At 39.9% G+C, this 15,715-nt stretch overlaps 1 protein-coding gene across 1 annotated transcript in view; it reads right to left on the bottom strand.

The window, feature by feature from the left end:
- Window positions 1-15,715, bottom strand: part of LOC107124102 (centrosome-associated protein 350-like) — a 79,247-nt gene that overhangs the window by 57,517 nt on the left and 6,015 nt on the right. Inside the window, exons 2-4 of the mRNA XM_015427490.1 lie at window positions 5,516-5,601; window positions 4,276-4,319; window positions 2,592-2,706 (exon numbers count right to left, since the gene is read on the bottom strand). Coding sequence (XP_015282976.1) covers window positions 2,592-2,706; window positions 4,276-4,319; window positions 5,516-5,588 — 232 coding nt within the window. The 5' untranslated portion in view covers window positions 5,589-5,601. The remainder of the gene's footprint in view (window positions 1-2,591; window positions 2,707-4,275; window positions 4,320-5,515; window positions 5,602-15,715) is intronic.

Genomic DNA, 15,715 nt, shown 5'->3' with positions numbered 1-15,715 from the left:
CTTTCCCGTCCCCTCCCCACAACAGACACCCTGTGAGGTAGGTGGGGCTGAGAGAGCTCTGAGATAACAGCTCTTGAGAGAACAGCTCTGACAGAACTATGGCTCACCCAGCAGGTGCAAGTGGAGGAGTGGGGAATCAAACCTGGTTCTCCCAGATTAGTGTCTGCACACTTAACCACTACACGAAACTGGCATGAGAATTAATGCAATTGATGTAGCGACAGTATTCAGAATTAAAGACGCACAGTTTTGTCAGTATTTTGGAACTCTGGAAGAATAGTTATCAAAAGGAAGGGGAGGGATTTCAGATCTCCAAGACGGCCAAGCCTAAGCCAACCTAAAAGCTTGATAGAAGCAATACATTTATTACCGTCCTAAAAAGTCATAAAGTGAAGGTGCCAGATGTGCCTCAAAAGGGAAGACATCCCATAATTGTGGCGCTGCAACCACAGAGGCCCCATCACACTACCACCAGTCATAGAAGAGGCAGACAAAGAATGGGATCTTTGCAATATGGGCTGACAAGGGCTTTCCTGCATCTGGGTTCTGGCAAAATTCTTAAAGCTCCTCTGCTGGGGACCCAAAAGCTTCTTTTGACAACTGTCTGTCAGACACTGCCTCAGCTGACGGGCACTTGCTGTCAAAAGGGGTATTTCCTCTGCAGACATAAGAATCTTCCCCTCCAGGATTCTATAAACTCTTACTCATCTCAGGTGGCCAAGCTTTCCCATATGACCCTCAATTTGGGCTGCTAGATGACAAAGGAGTTGAAAAGGTTGTGTAAGGAAAGTGGGGGAGATGCTGGAGAAACTGGATTTCTTTACATCTGTTTTCATCATGGAAAATTGGGGGGGGGGATGTATTCACATTGGAACCAAAGTTTTCAGGAAAGGAGTCTCAGCAACTGAGTCAAATTGAGGTGATGAGAGATGAAACTGTAGGACTACAAGGAAAATGACAAGCTAGTCTGTCTCCAGCTTCAGAGGGCACGCACCCAAAAGGAGCTTGAATCTGAAACTGCTGATCTTCTAACCAGTACATGTAACTTGTTGCTAAAATTTGTCACTAAAATCAGTCCTGCTGGAAGGTGGAATGTTACGCTGATTTTTAAGAAAAGGCACAGAGTGGATCTGGGTAATCACAGGCCAGTAAGCCTAACACCTTAATGGCTTAACAAGAGTTACTGGAAAAGACAATCATGCTCGGAAAAGTGGAAGGCAGCAGGAAAAGAGGAAGACCCAACATGAGATGGATTGACTCAAGCAAGGGAGCAATGGTCTGCATTTCACAAGACTTGAGCAAGACTGTTAGTGACAGGAGGTTTTGGAGAACATTAATTCATAGGGTTGCCATAGGTCTGAAGCAACTTGATAGCACTTGACACACACGCGCACACACACAAGCAAGTCTAACTTCTGTTCCAGGTAGATCAGGAGAAACTGTTATTAAAAACAGAATTCCTAAGCACAAAGAGGAACAAGGGCTGCTGGGTGAAAATCGGTGTAGCCTCTGCAAAGGAAAATCCTGCCTCTCCAACATTTTTGGCATTTTTCAACAAGGCAGAGAAGCACGTGGATAAGGATAATCCAACAACAAACATTAACTGAACTTCTAAACGGTTTTTGACATGGTCCTTCACCAAAGACTCTAGAGTAAACTTTGCAGTCGTGGAAAAATATGGGTCCCCTCAGCCGCCTTTTTCGAAACTGTTAGGCAATTTCCCCCTAGCATTTCTGCTGGGTTTGAAGGTGATCAATTTATTCTTCACCGCCACCACCACCACGATCATTATCACAGGCTATGGTGAAATTGCCCTATACCCTGAAAAAGGATCTGGACATGGCACCTCCAAAAATGCTAACTCTGACCTTTGCACTAAAGATCCCCAAAGGGGTGGGGGCCACTAGTGAGCAGCAAGTTGCTTATTTCACCCATACCCCCAATGAAAGCCAGCCCCAAACCCCTGTTCTAGCGACTGGCAAAGGAGCCTGCCATTTTAATAAAGAATAATTTAAAAGAGGAGATAAAAACTTGGAAGTCTCAGATATCCTGCTTCCAAGATTCTATAAGCTCTCAGGGGCTTGGGAAGCCTAGTTTCCCGTCTCCCTGCTTTGTTTCTAAGATTCTCAATACAAGTCTTATTTTTCTGCCTATCTGGGGAATCCTTGAGTAGGTAAAAACTTCTGCTTTCTCAGTAGGAGGTCCTCTTGTGTTGCTTTTGTCATTCATACAGGGGCTAACCATTTTACGATTATATAACACTGATAATAATGGCAACACTGATAAAGAAAAACAGAAAGGACTGGAAAGAATTTCCTGAAATTATATTTTATCCTTGTTTCTACGATGCTGCCAAATATCACTACAATCAGCACCCAAACAGAAACCACACAAGAAAAGATTCAAAGGAGATGTGCTTCCTGTTGCAGGATATTATGATGATTCATAATAGGAGTATTGGCTCCTACACTCAACCATTTCATCTGTACGATGAAAGGTATAGATACTGCCCAATCAGCAATTCAATTTGAAGTAACAACTGTCCACAAACCTATTTGTGAGGAAGGATTCTTCACACTTGTAATACATACCTTTTCTACTTATTTTCCTGGTAGTACTGGCAGATGGCTTCTTGGCATCCATGACAGAATCTAACATAGCTGTGCTGGTAGGAGCTACTTCCAACTTGTTTTCAATGTGTCGCAGCTATGGTTTTAATGTATATATAAAACACACAATTAAAGTTAGTTAAAAACACATATTAAAAACTCAAAACTCTTCTTGCGTACATAAGCAAACAGCATACAAACCACTGTGTTATAAATTGTGTGATCTGCACCATGGGTGGCTGGAAAATCTTCAAGTGAAACAGAGCAGAGTTGGGCTGAGAACTCTTTCACCATCCTTTGTTCAGCCTTGCACAGACTGGCATCTACCTCACAATCAAGCCGCATGTAATGCAGTGAGATTTCCTCCCGTGGGCTTTTTTAAACTTCAAGACAGGATGGGATTGAATTGGGTTAAGAAGACTGTTTAGGGGTACATGCACATTGGGGAGGGACTTCTAAATCTTTCATCTCCTTGTGTGTCTCTCCCACCCTGCCCCTTCTCTCCATTTTCTTGAGATTTTTCTCCCAGCCAGGCTTGATATTAGAAGCAAACCAGGCTACGGAAAAAAGTACTCAAATGACTGAAGTACAGCACAGTAAGACACAAAGGAGCTTAGCTCCTGTTTTCAATATACTCTGCTCTTGTGATTCCCCCTCCCTGCTTTAGATGTGAAATGCAGGGGCTCATTTATAAGAGAGAGAAGGACATCCTAGACGAAGACACCCCCCCACCTCATGCAGAAGACAGACGGGTTTACTGGTAGCGCCACAAACTGTAACCTGCCCTCCCAGGATCTCAACTAGACCGGTAAATTAATGACCCTGCCTTCCTGCTAAATATGTTGTCTCCCCATTGGCATTTTATTTACATATTATTTCTGTCCTGCCTGCATTTTGCCCCTCAGCAAGTGATAATTTTAACTGTACATAAAAATGGGGACCCTTGCTTTTCTATCTACCTGAAATGTGGCAAAAAGATTCCTTTGGGTGAGAAGGATACTCCTAGGAAATGCTACTCAAATTAGATTGGGGGAGGGAGTTATAGGTGAAAATGTGTTTGGGAAATGAAAAACTAAAACAAAGTTATCTAAAGCCAGATCAGGTTTATACAAAAGAAATATTGAAAGCTTTTTAAAAAATGGATACATTACTACTTTCCACAGCTTCAGTTCAATACCTTATCCAGTGAAACACAACTCTTCTTGGTATGGTACCTTTACAGTGAGAGATATGGCAGATATTGATAAAACTGCACTCCTTTCTACCCCCAGGAGTGGTTCCTGCACCGTCAGTCCAAATAAGGACACTTATTCATGACTGATATCAGAATGACAGGGCACAGGACTGGGGTGTTTGAACTGAAAGGGACATAATAGTTTTAAATGTGGCATTGTGTGCGTGCGTGTGCATATACATGCATGCATTTGTGGGTAGTCTTTTCCTGATGTGTTATCTGCAGTTCACAATGGCAGGAATGTGAGTGAAGTTTTCCAATAAACGGAAATTCTGTACTGCCGAAAGACACAAATCAGAACTTTCCACTGTCCTTGAATGCTGCCAAGACACTCTGAAAAATTATAATTTTTCCTTTAATAATTTTAGAACTATCGGGAAAGAGTACATCCCAATATGACTGTCATGAGCTTTCACATATTTTAGTACTTACCGCTGCTTTAGTCTGCGAAAAAGCATCCCATGCTGTAGTTAAGTCTGCAGAAAGAATTCCAAACAAGTTCCCTCTTAAATTCAAAGATCACTTCTATGACAAATATTTTGCATGGCTATTTTTAAATAGTTTGTACTAGTTACAGTATGCATTTATTTGCTCCATTAATTACTAGGCTTTTTCATCTGAACAGAAAATGCCTATTTTCAAGAAGAAAAAAAGCTATCAAAAGCTCATCCTTTTTACATGGGACAAATTACACTTTGTAAATTACTGCAAATGCTTTCTGCATCATATCTGCATCAAAATGCACTTTCATATGAAGACAGTATATGAAGCAGTGGCCCTCAAACTTAAAACTGTTCAGGTAATTTTAAAAAGATGCTGATTTAAAAAAAAAGATGTTAAAAAGATGTAAAAGTTCTTAATTAGGCAGTCAAAATATGTGCTTCTGCAAGAAGGTTTTAATGTCTCATACCACTGATGTGGCCAGAAAGGTAGGACATGATCAGTCAATGCTTTATTGTGCCTGGATCCAGCTCAGCTGAGAATCCCAAGGAATACTTGGGATTCAGAGTCCTACGAGCTGCTCTGAAAACCAATTTGCAACAAAAAAGAGCAATAAAAATCTAAGAAAATTCATATGTTTTATCTTGCTGCCACTACATTATATTTCTACTTATGTGATACCATTGCTTGCATTAATACAGGCTTAATACTTCAGCCTTGTTTCAGATTTCCGCAATCCTAATCCTATTACATAGTTTATTAGATGCCTCCTCATCGTACAGATTGTATTGACTTACATTATATAGTCCACTTTGAGTGTCAGTGAGAAAAGCAGACAATAAACAAACAAGCATCGGAAATAGCTTGTTTTCTTCTAGAAGATGCAGACAGCTTTAAAAATGATTTTGCCACAAGCCACAGAACAACAATTAAAAGTGATGCCATTCCCTTCTAAAAGAACTGTGATTAGAATTGTACATTAATACCATTCTGTGCAATATCTGCTGAGAAGTTTGCAAAAGCCAACCTGAAGGCAAATAAAGAAATCCAGCATCCTGTGGTCTGGAAAGCTTTCTCTGCACTATTAGCCATCTGTGTTCCAACACAGAATTGGAAACTACTGTTCCACACACAGCAAGCTGCATGACACAGACACATGCCATGCTGCCAATTTTTAAGGAATCTGGCAAAGCAGTTTACAAACTCAGGATACAACAAATGAAACACATACCTCTGATGGAATCCCTGTTGAGGGAGGACCTTGGATTTTGTAAAGGCACCTCGTTTTGTTTGTTGCTCCACATCTTGCCAGTTCACCTGTAATACACACAAACATTTGTAGCATCAGAGCACACAAGTATAATTTTGATTTAGGCAGTGGGGGGGGGGCAAACTAGATTTAATCCTGTGCAAAATGTGTTCAGTTCAAGTGAAGTTCATCATGGTCATTACAAAATGCAACATAAAAAGACAAATTTCCTGCTGGGTCAGACCAAGAACCATCCAATCCACCATCCCATTTCTAAAAGCGACCCTGATGCTTCTGAAAACTTACTAATGCAGGGCAGGACTATGATTCCAAAGTCCCATTTGGCACCAACGCCTGGCATTCAGTACAATACTACCTCTGTCATGGAGGCTCTATCTGTCTGTGATGGGTCACAGCTATCAATTCAGCTATCCCCTATGAATTTATCCAACCAATTCATTTCTTGCTTTCTTATAAAATAACATCAGCTTTAAAATTCATGGCCTCCAGTTCATATGGAAACCTTCTAAACAACAATGTTCCCACTCTGGAACATCCTTCAATTATTTTAAATGTTTCACCTACAAGGAAAGTTCAAGTGCCATCTGTAAACTGAAGGCACAAACTCAAGTTCAGATTTATAGTTTGGATCTACAGAAATATATTCACATGGGCACCATCATATTTTAATCAGATAATTATCCTTGCTGACCATACGACAAATGAATTATACAACCAAATGTTAAGATGAAACATGGCCCTTTAAAATTCAAAAATCTGTAACACACGAGCAATACTCCAGACAGCCCGATCATTCCTGCCAAATCATCCCCCTACATTAAAAATCTGATATAGCATCAGAATATTCATTACATCTAGTCACTATAGAAAGGCATAACTGCGTCAGAAAGTAAAGGTAAACCTTACCATTACTGCTAAATACTGACAATACACAACAACATTGTTGATAATTATTACAGTGTGTATGTATGTTTTAATGGAGACTGTGAAATACAAGAGCAAGGATATACCAAAGAAATGTTTAAATTGAGTTCACTGCAGAAAGTAATTCACAAAGCCTAATTTTGACAAGACTATATACAAGTGAGAGCGAACCAACACAATACAACATTCGCAGTAGGGGTGTATATTTGGTTCTATCTGAGCAGAAGAACAGAAAGAGAGAAGAGATTGGATTTATACCCTACCCTTCACTACCCGAAGGAGTCTCAGAGTGGCTTACAATCCCTTTCCCTCCCCACAACAGACACCCTGTGAGGTAGCTGGGGCTCTCTCTTGAGAACTGCCCTTGAGAGAACAGCTCTGAGAGAATTTATGACTAACCCAAAGTCACACCAGCAGTTGCATGTGGAGAAGTGGGGAATCAAACCCGGTTCTCCCAGATTAGAGTCTGCGCTCCTAACTACTACACCAAGCTCCTAACCACTACACCAAAAAAGGTGGTATTTATCAGTTATTCTTTCAGTGAGATACAGAGGGGGGCTGTATCGAGCATAGCCAATCCTGGATAATCCCCCAAAATTCGGGATTATCCAGGAAAACAGAATAGTTAAACAGTGTTTAAAGAGAGTGCACTTCCTTTAAATGCTGTTCCAGGCAAAGATGCAGCTTCACAAACACATTTAAAAGGACTGTGACACCTTTAAATGCCTTTGGCTCCATTATAGCCCACGGGGACCATTATAGTCAATGATCCTCATAGGCTATAATGGGGAATTTAGCCGGGGGTATGTGGAGGTCTGTTTTTAGAGGCAGAAGCACTGAATTTTCAGCATAGCTTCTGGTGCCTCTACTCAAAAGACCCTCCCAAGTTTCAAAAAGATTGGACAAGTTGGTCCAATTCTATGGGCCCTCAAAGAAGGTGTCCCCATCCTCAGACAAACAACTCTTGCACAGATGCAACTGTGGCAGAGAAATGTGATGTTTCCATTACTGCCACAAAATAGTCACCACTAATCCACATTTTGGCAGTATTCATTGTGAGTCTTTCTCCACTTATGCTTTAGTTGTCTGACTACTTGTTTCATTTTCCCATACTCCTTAACTAAACTAAGGAGTCAAAGAGACTACTGAAAACATTAGAAGACGTCTAGCAGCAACTGGGGCAACCACTACCTCATCTCCCGATTTCATCATGTTTTTACAGATGTAGATATGTACAGATGTATTTTTACATATTTTACAGATGTAGATATCCAAATACCATAACTGAAGGCACAAAAAAAGCTACTTTAGTTGAAACTCAGGATTTTCTCAACAGCTGGATCCTATGCTTCGTTCCATTTGCATTAGATTCCCAATGACTGCCACTCCCACTGCAGCCCACGTCATGCTGTTCTCAATGATCCCCAAACCCCAGAGACAAAGCAGGTTGCCGTACCCAGGACAACAGTGTAGAAAAATATCCATTTCCACAGAAAGATAGCCATGAACCTAGTAAAACATCGATGCCCATAAAAATGCACATCAAGTGAAAAATCATGTCCATTATAGACTAACACAATACCTTCATTAAGTACAGTTCATTATACCCGCAGTACTTCAAAATGAAAGCAAATATTTTAAAGTTCTATTGATTTTAATGACACCTGCACCCAACACTGGATCATTAGGACATTTAGTTTTGTGCAGGGAACTCATCTTGGAAGTTCAACCCTCCCCCAACCCAAACAACCCCCCAAAATGTATACAAATGCTTAAACAAAAATAGCACTGAAGACATATTTCAAAGAGACTTTGAACACAGTTATTCACATGGCATCTTCATTCCTATTTACAATGCAACCATTCAAAGAGATATGATAAAGGAATTTAATTATGAAAACCAGTTAATGGACAAAACAGAAAAAAATGACAGTGCCATTTTGCCAGGACAGCAACAATATAAACTTTCGCAAGTAAAAATGGATATCCAAGGTATTATGTAGTCAAAATAAGAATATGTTCAAATGGAATTGTATTAGAAATTGATATTAATAGACCTATTCAGTATCACAGAAAATCAAACACCTGATTTAAAACCATATCTCATTTCTAGTGGCAGAATGTGCCACTTCTTTGTTTATTTATACATTATGACCATGCTGCCTGTGCTGAAGACAGATTATGATCAGTCATAAAGCGATTACAGTATCAGACCAAACAAAAAACACCATCTAAGACTCAGCCAAAAACCTGAAATGCAAAACCAACACTGATTATTAAAACCTAACAAGACACTTGGTTTGGACTGGTAGATCAGAGGCACTGAGAGGATCTAATTAGCAATGAGCACATTCAAAGAAAGACAAACTTTTGGCATGTTAGATGGTGCCATAAAGACATTTAAATAAAATTCTCATTTGCCTCTTCTCAGGTGGTGGAAATTTTAAGTCTAAAACATTTAAGTCTAAAACAAACATGCTGTATCAGATCATGCTCTATGTAAGTCGCTGGATATATTTTTCAGAATACTTGCATTTATATAAAATATCTATAAATTGCTTTTCTGACAAGCACATCTGCTCCACATGTCACATTTTAAAATAATATCGACTATGACCAATAGTGTTGGAAAGCATTTTAGTACTTCAATATGCAACTTTGCTCAAAGGAAAAAAATCCTGAAAGGAAGGATGCTGTCTAGCCATCCAAGCATGGCTGTGTTCTTCAGTGTCAAACAAATTTAATTCTGATGAATAAGTAATGCAAGCTGACAAAATGGCTCACTCAATTTGCATCATCTATTCTTATCAAAGGGTGTGTTAGAAAATCCTAATTTTTTCATGACAAGGAGTCGACTGGGGAGCACAACAGAAAGGGAATACAAGGAACGAGAGTTAGGGGTGAGAAAGTACATTCTCAAAACCACTTAATGTAGATCAGTTGTAGATTAGTAACTACTTGTAGTCTAAGCAGTAGAAAACAGAGGCTGGGGAGGACAGGTGCTCCATCTCATCAGCGCATGTGTAGGAATGAAGCAGGCGTTATATTGTCATGCTTTGCAGTTCCCCTACTATAGATAGCTAACTGCTGCTGGAGGAGGCATGGAAGCACCACAGGTATGTTACACAGAAAAGGTGAATTCAACATGGACTTGCAGCATTTGACAGAAGCCCTATGTTGAATGCTATATTTAGTCCCATCCACAGAAATCTCATCAGCTGAGATTTTTGTACTTATTCAGCTGAGATTTTTGTACTTATTGAACCAAAGGTTCAAGCTTTTCTTCACAATTTTGAGGATATTCTGATGCTCATTTCCCTATTTTTTTCAGTCAAATGCAAGGTGATTTTGTGATTTAGCTTTAACACCACAGAATTAGTTTCTAAATAGAAATTAGTTTCCTTAATGGAAAGCTGAGTTCCCTTACACAAAGCAACATAAAAAGGCATAGGTTTCATGGACGATAAAATAAAAATAAAATTACAACCACTCCCTTTAAAAATTTATACAGGTTTCAGAGGACAGAACAAAACAAACCATGAAAATATTTTGTGCAGTGGATGAGATTATAAAAAGGTAAAGTTTAAGTCCCTATAAAATTAGATGATGGCAATAAAACTGAAAAGCTAACTAGAGTACTGAAAACTACAGGCGCTGAAAAAGTTTTCACATCCCCTCCAGAAAAACAGTTTTCAAAGTGGTTTAGAAACCCATGACTTGGCAGGAGGTCCAAAGTCTATGGACATACAAAAGGTTCTCAAGGAGACAAGAATACTGCCTAAGATAAATTCGAGCAACATGTATCACTCTTCTCTGTTTTCCAAAATTGTGCATAAATCATTCTCGCTGTTGTGATTAAGTACCAGAATAAGGTCTTTTTAGTTGTATTGACTTCTTCCATTTTCAATCCTAAAAGCAGAATTTCCGGTGCCTTTTTAAAAGAGCATTTCAGAATTTTTTGCATTTCTTTGTGGACTTTTGTCCAAAAGTCAACTGCTTTCTCACAAGTCCACCACATGTGGTAAAATGAGCCTTCATGGCTTTTACATTTCCAACACTTATTTGACATATTCTGGTTCATATTTGCAATTTTTTTCGGAGTCATGTACCACCTATACATCATTTTATAACAATTCTCTCTAACATTGGTACAAGGCGATATCTTAATAGAATTTTTCCACAAATATTCCCAGGTTTCAATAGACACTTCCGTATTCATATTTATCGCCCATTTTAGGCTCATCAGTACTTGATGATCATAAAAATCATTGCTTTTATTTTATTTATTTATTTTCAGATTTATACCCTGCCCTCCCAGCCAGGGCTGGCTCGGGGCGGCTAACAAAAAGAGTAAAACACACAAAATAGACAATTAAAGTTTTAGGATATTTTAACACAGTAATCTACACTGTGATTACTGCGGTGGAGCTGCGGTGGCTCAAGTGGTTAAGACGCTGAACTGCAGGCTGTGGAAGGTCGGTAGTTCAGCAGTTCGAATGACGAAGTGAGCTCCTATCTCTAGTCCCAGCTCCTGCCAACCTAGCAGTTCAAAAGCAAGAAATTGCAAGCAGATAAATAGGTACCACTTCGGTGGGAAGGTAACAGCGTTCTGTGCGCCTTGGTGTTTAGTCATGCCGGCCACATGACCACGGAAACGTCTTCGGACAGCGCTGGCTCTTCGGCTTTGAAACGGTGATGAGTACTGAAACCCTAGAGTCGGATTCGACTGGCTTTCGAGCAAGGGAATCTTTACCTTTACATTTACCTTTATCTACACTAGACCATTAGCCTATATATCATGATTTCTTTAAAAGTTCTCCCTCTTACTTTTCTTATTGCTTTATTTGTTCAATTGGTAATCCTTTAAGGAACATGGACTCATCTACATAATAAGGCACAGACATTAAAAATTACTATTTTGGTGCCCCCCAGACAGCAGAATTTTGACCTGTACAGCTAGAGTAACATGTGCTATTAGATATGATTGGGAAGGGATGAGGAGCTACTTGAGCAATCACCTTAAATCGCATGAAATGAAATACTGGAACTTACCTGAAGGTTTCCTCTTCAGTGGGGCAAAGTCATCCACTTCCCAGCACAACAGACACAGTTAGAGGTGAAAGGGCTGGTTCTCATCAGGGATATTCTTGGTCCCTTCCCTCAGTATTCATTTTTAAGAAAGAAATCTCTAACCTTTTTTAGTTATGCAGATAAGAGAAAAAATTGCAATGGTATCCCCCACCACCAAGTATTCACTGAGAAATAATCTATGCTCTCTTGCCAGAATGCTGGAAAAGTGAGCAAAATGCTGGAATAAAACCAGTTGTGTACTTATATCACTTATTTTTCAGTTTAGTAATGTGCAATAAAACAAAACATTAGACAACTTGTATTTAGTGTTCTGTTTTACATAGATCTACATAGATCAGGCCACCCAGTACAAAATATGTAGCTGCAGAAACTGACCCAATCATGCAATGAAAACTCTTAGACCTCAGTCAAAGTACTTCTTATCACAAGTGCCCTGTTGTCCTGCCACACTCCTGTCTAACGAAAGAGATCCCAACAGCACCAACCTTTATAAACAACACGTAAGACTTTAATAATTAGTGTCTCTCCTCACTTGATTCTCAGATATAGAACCAATTCCGCCTCTCACTAACCTCTTTCCTCCCACAAGCACTGCTCTCTTTACTCATTTGAAAAAGTTCCTATAACCCAAGAACTCCCTCCACTGCATACACAAGTCTAGCTCTGAGCTCCTGAACTCTTACCCTCCCCAAGCCTTTGAAAAGCAAATGCTCTGTTCCACAATTTCTCTTCTCATATACTTGGAACAGCAATAGCCCCCATCTTACCCCATCTGTTGCACACCCTGAGGTTTGGTTCCCTTGCTGTGTTCCATCCCTACTTGTGTGGCCTCTTCCAGACAGTTTTTCCCAGACTCCTACTTTTGACTTTTACTTCAATTTTTGTTTGGGTCCTGCTCAGACTCCAACATCTCACAACTTCCTGCTTTGTGTTGGTCTGAGGTCAGCTTGGACTGTCAGCTATTAGGATGCTTGGAACCACGACAGATGATTCCCCAAAAAGAAACTTATGAGGAGAGGTTATACAGCTCTCTGCTTCCTCCCCCTCCCCACACCCCATCTCTCTCAAGTTTACACATCAAACAACTGTGTATGGGTGCTGGGATACATACATGTGTTGTAGCTGCTCTAGTGTTTAGTGTTATATTTGTACTCTAGTACTATTGGGGCAACTTTAACACAGTTTGAGTGGAATAAACTAACTCTTTTTCTACTAAATCCAAATCTCAAATTTCTTCCCAAACTTACCCTGGAGCCCTGCCACTTTGTCAAAGATTCATAAAAACAGAATGTGGTGCTCTGAGTCTAGATTTGGACCTACTTCTCTCCAGCCAGTTTGGTGTAGTGGTTAAGTGCGCGGACTCTAATCTGGGAGAACCGGGTTTGATTCCCCACTCCTCCACTTGCACCTGCTGATGTGACCTTGGGTCAGTCACAAGCTTTGGCACACTGTCCTTGAAAAAGAGCAGTTTCTGTCAAGAGCTCTCTCAGCCCCACCCACCTCACAGGGTGTCTGTTGTGGGGAGGGGAAGGAGTTTGTAAGCCGCTCTGAGACACCTTTGGGTAGTGAAGGGCGGGGTATAAATCCAATCTCTTCTCTTCTTCTTCTTCTTCTAAAAGTGAAGCCATCAGCTCTTGCTAGGATAGGAGTGAGAGACAGTACAGGAAAGGCTTCTTCCCCATGCTTGCATGCAGATGGCTTTTTCACTCAATCTCACCCAGTCTTTGCCTGACTACAGCCCCTGTCCTACATGGCTTTTGTCCATGTAGGCTGCATGATTCTCAGAATAGGCTTTTTCGGTGCTCAAAGGTTGGATCCAACCCTATGAAAGTTGATTTTCAAATGTATTTGCAAAAATCAATTCCCCCTCCCCCACATACATGTTTACTATTGGGACTTGGTTTAGTGTAGTGTTTAAGAGTGTGAATCTGAAGGCCTCCAGTTTAAATCTCATTATGGCCATGGATTTATTAATAAGTCGTAAGCAAGCCACTGTTCTCGCAATCACAGTAGGAATCTGCAACATACACAAAACGCTAACGTTGCTGGGGAGAGGCACAGTATTTTAAGGATTACTGCAGTAACAGAGACTGTGATTCAAACACACACAAAAACACCACTATGTTAATTATATTACTGAATGACAGATCAATTCTTCTGTTAACAGCCACTACCTTGCACATCTGTACTTACAATTACTATACAGCACTAAAATCCAGCACTGCAAATGTACATCTAAATGGGAAATAACCTTCCCCACACTTCATTTACTTTTTTTAGGTGCCTGAGGCAACTGAAGATTAGAGACAAAATATTATCAGCACTGTGGGGCAGCAGACTAGGAACCGGTAGCCACCAACAATCCTCGTCAGATCATGGTTTTGACAGCAAAAGAGGAGACGAAACTATTTTGGAAAAGTTTTTAAAAAGACAGAAAATTGAGACTATCCTTTGTGACTGTGCACTGGCTAATCAGCTAAATTCAGACCTCTCTTGAAGCAGCACCTTTATTCATTCCGCAGACCTAGGCAAGTCACTAGCCCACTTGCCAGCCTTATAGCTCAGAGATGAAGGTAAAAAATAATGAGGTTCTCTATAAGAGACAAGTAAGAAAAACATATTAGGTTAGCTCAAGCTAACTATGCTAACTTTCTATTTCTTTGAACTCTGTTTCTTGTTACCTTTGCTTGTCATTTTGAATTCGGGGGGGGGGGGAGTGTGTGTTCTTAGAGTGCTTGGGAGTAGACGCTGTAATTTTCCTGAAGAGGCACCCCAAGTCAATTTCCCCTGAGACTGACCTTGGAGTACCTTTCTCTGCCATCCTAGCCTAGATAGGGCACCATATATCTGTCTGTGTTGCCACAGTAACGCCAGAGGTAGAGGTGACGTGTATGGATGTGGAATTTTACGGTTTTACCTATATCTTGTAATTTCCTGCACATTTCCTCAGTCCTAACTAAAGCTCTGGAACCTACAGCATTCATATCTCTAATAAAGCACTACACTGCCAATAGTGTGTGTGGAGAGTGGATCAGCTGGCCACCTGACACTAAGTATAGAAATGGTATTTGGATTTTTCATTTTGAACTCCAAGTATGTTTATCACCCCAATCCTGAAATTACATTTGTTGTAGCTGCAATTATTTTATTGCATTTATTGCTGCTAATTTTAATAGGGTCATGCCTTAGATAAATGAATTTAAAGTTGCAGTCCTACACACACTGAGTTTAGTGAAAGCAATTTCTGAGAAAGCATGAATAGGATTGCACTACACACTCCTTCACATGCTTATTAGGGAAAAGGTCTCACTGAACTCTGTGTTTCTTACTTTTAGCAAACCTGCATAGGATCCTGCTGGCCCACTAATGTCGATAGAACAGTAAACAGTCAGTGAGATCTACAGCCCGCTCCTAACTGTGATCACTGAGGTCACTTCGTTTGAGTTTAGTGGGCCTTACTCACAGGGAGGGCGCAGAGAGCTACAGCCACACAAGTACTTAACTTTGAAACATGCCCTTATCCTGCAAGGCACATGGAGACAATGCCCTTTTTTTGGCATGTTCCTCTGCAAAAGTGGTCAACACAGCAATCACTGAGTTTTACAAAAGCAAAACCTTTTACACACACACATATACACACACATCTATACACATATACACACACAGGCATCTAAGCATATATACACACACACACACACACACATATATATATATGTATATACACACACACACACACATCTATACATATATACACACATGCACATTTATACACATATATACACACACAAATCTAAACATATATATACACACACACACCATATACATACACACACCCCTATATACATCTATATATATACACAGTCAGTCAGTTTATTATTACGGCCTTTGACCAGTACATAACAATTTAAAAGACAAACAGAAATATTCCCAATACTATCATAGCTGGTTATGAGCCAGTAAAAACCTTAGTAACATAGAAGCTTATAAGTTATATAAACTTATTATATTTATATAATTATGTTTATATAGCTATATTTATAAAACATAAAGGAAAAAGTAGAACTACAGTTCAAACCTTTTAAACCATTTAAAAAGTCAGTTTAAAACAGTCCTACATACCTACGCGCGCACATATCTACAGCTATA

This window comes from Gekko japonicus, unplaced genomic scaffold, assembly GCF_001447785.1.
Source record: "Gekko japonicus isolate JY-2015 unplaced genomic scaffold, Gekko_japonicus_V1.1 scaffold3860, whole genome shotgun sequence".
Taxonomy (NCBI): Eukaryota; Metazoa; Chordata; class Lepidosauria; order Squamata; family Gekkonidae; genus Gekko; species Gekko japonicus.
Note: the sequence above shows the minus strand (reverse complement) of the source record. Positions and strands in the feature narration are given on the sequence as shown.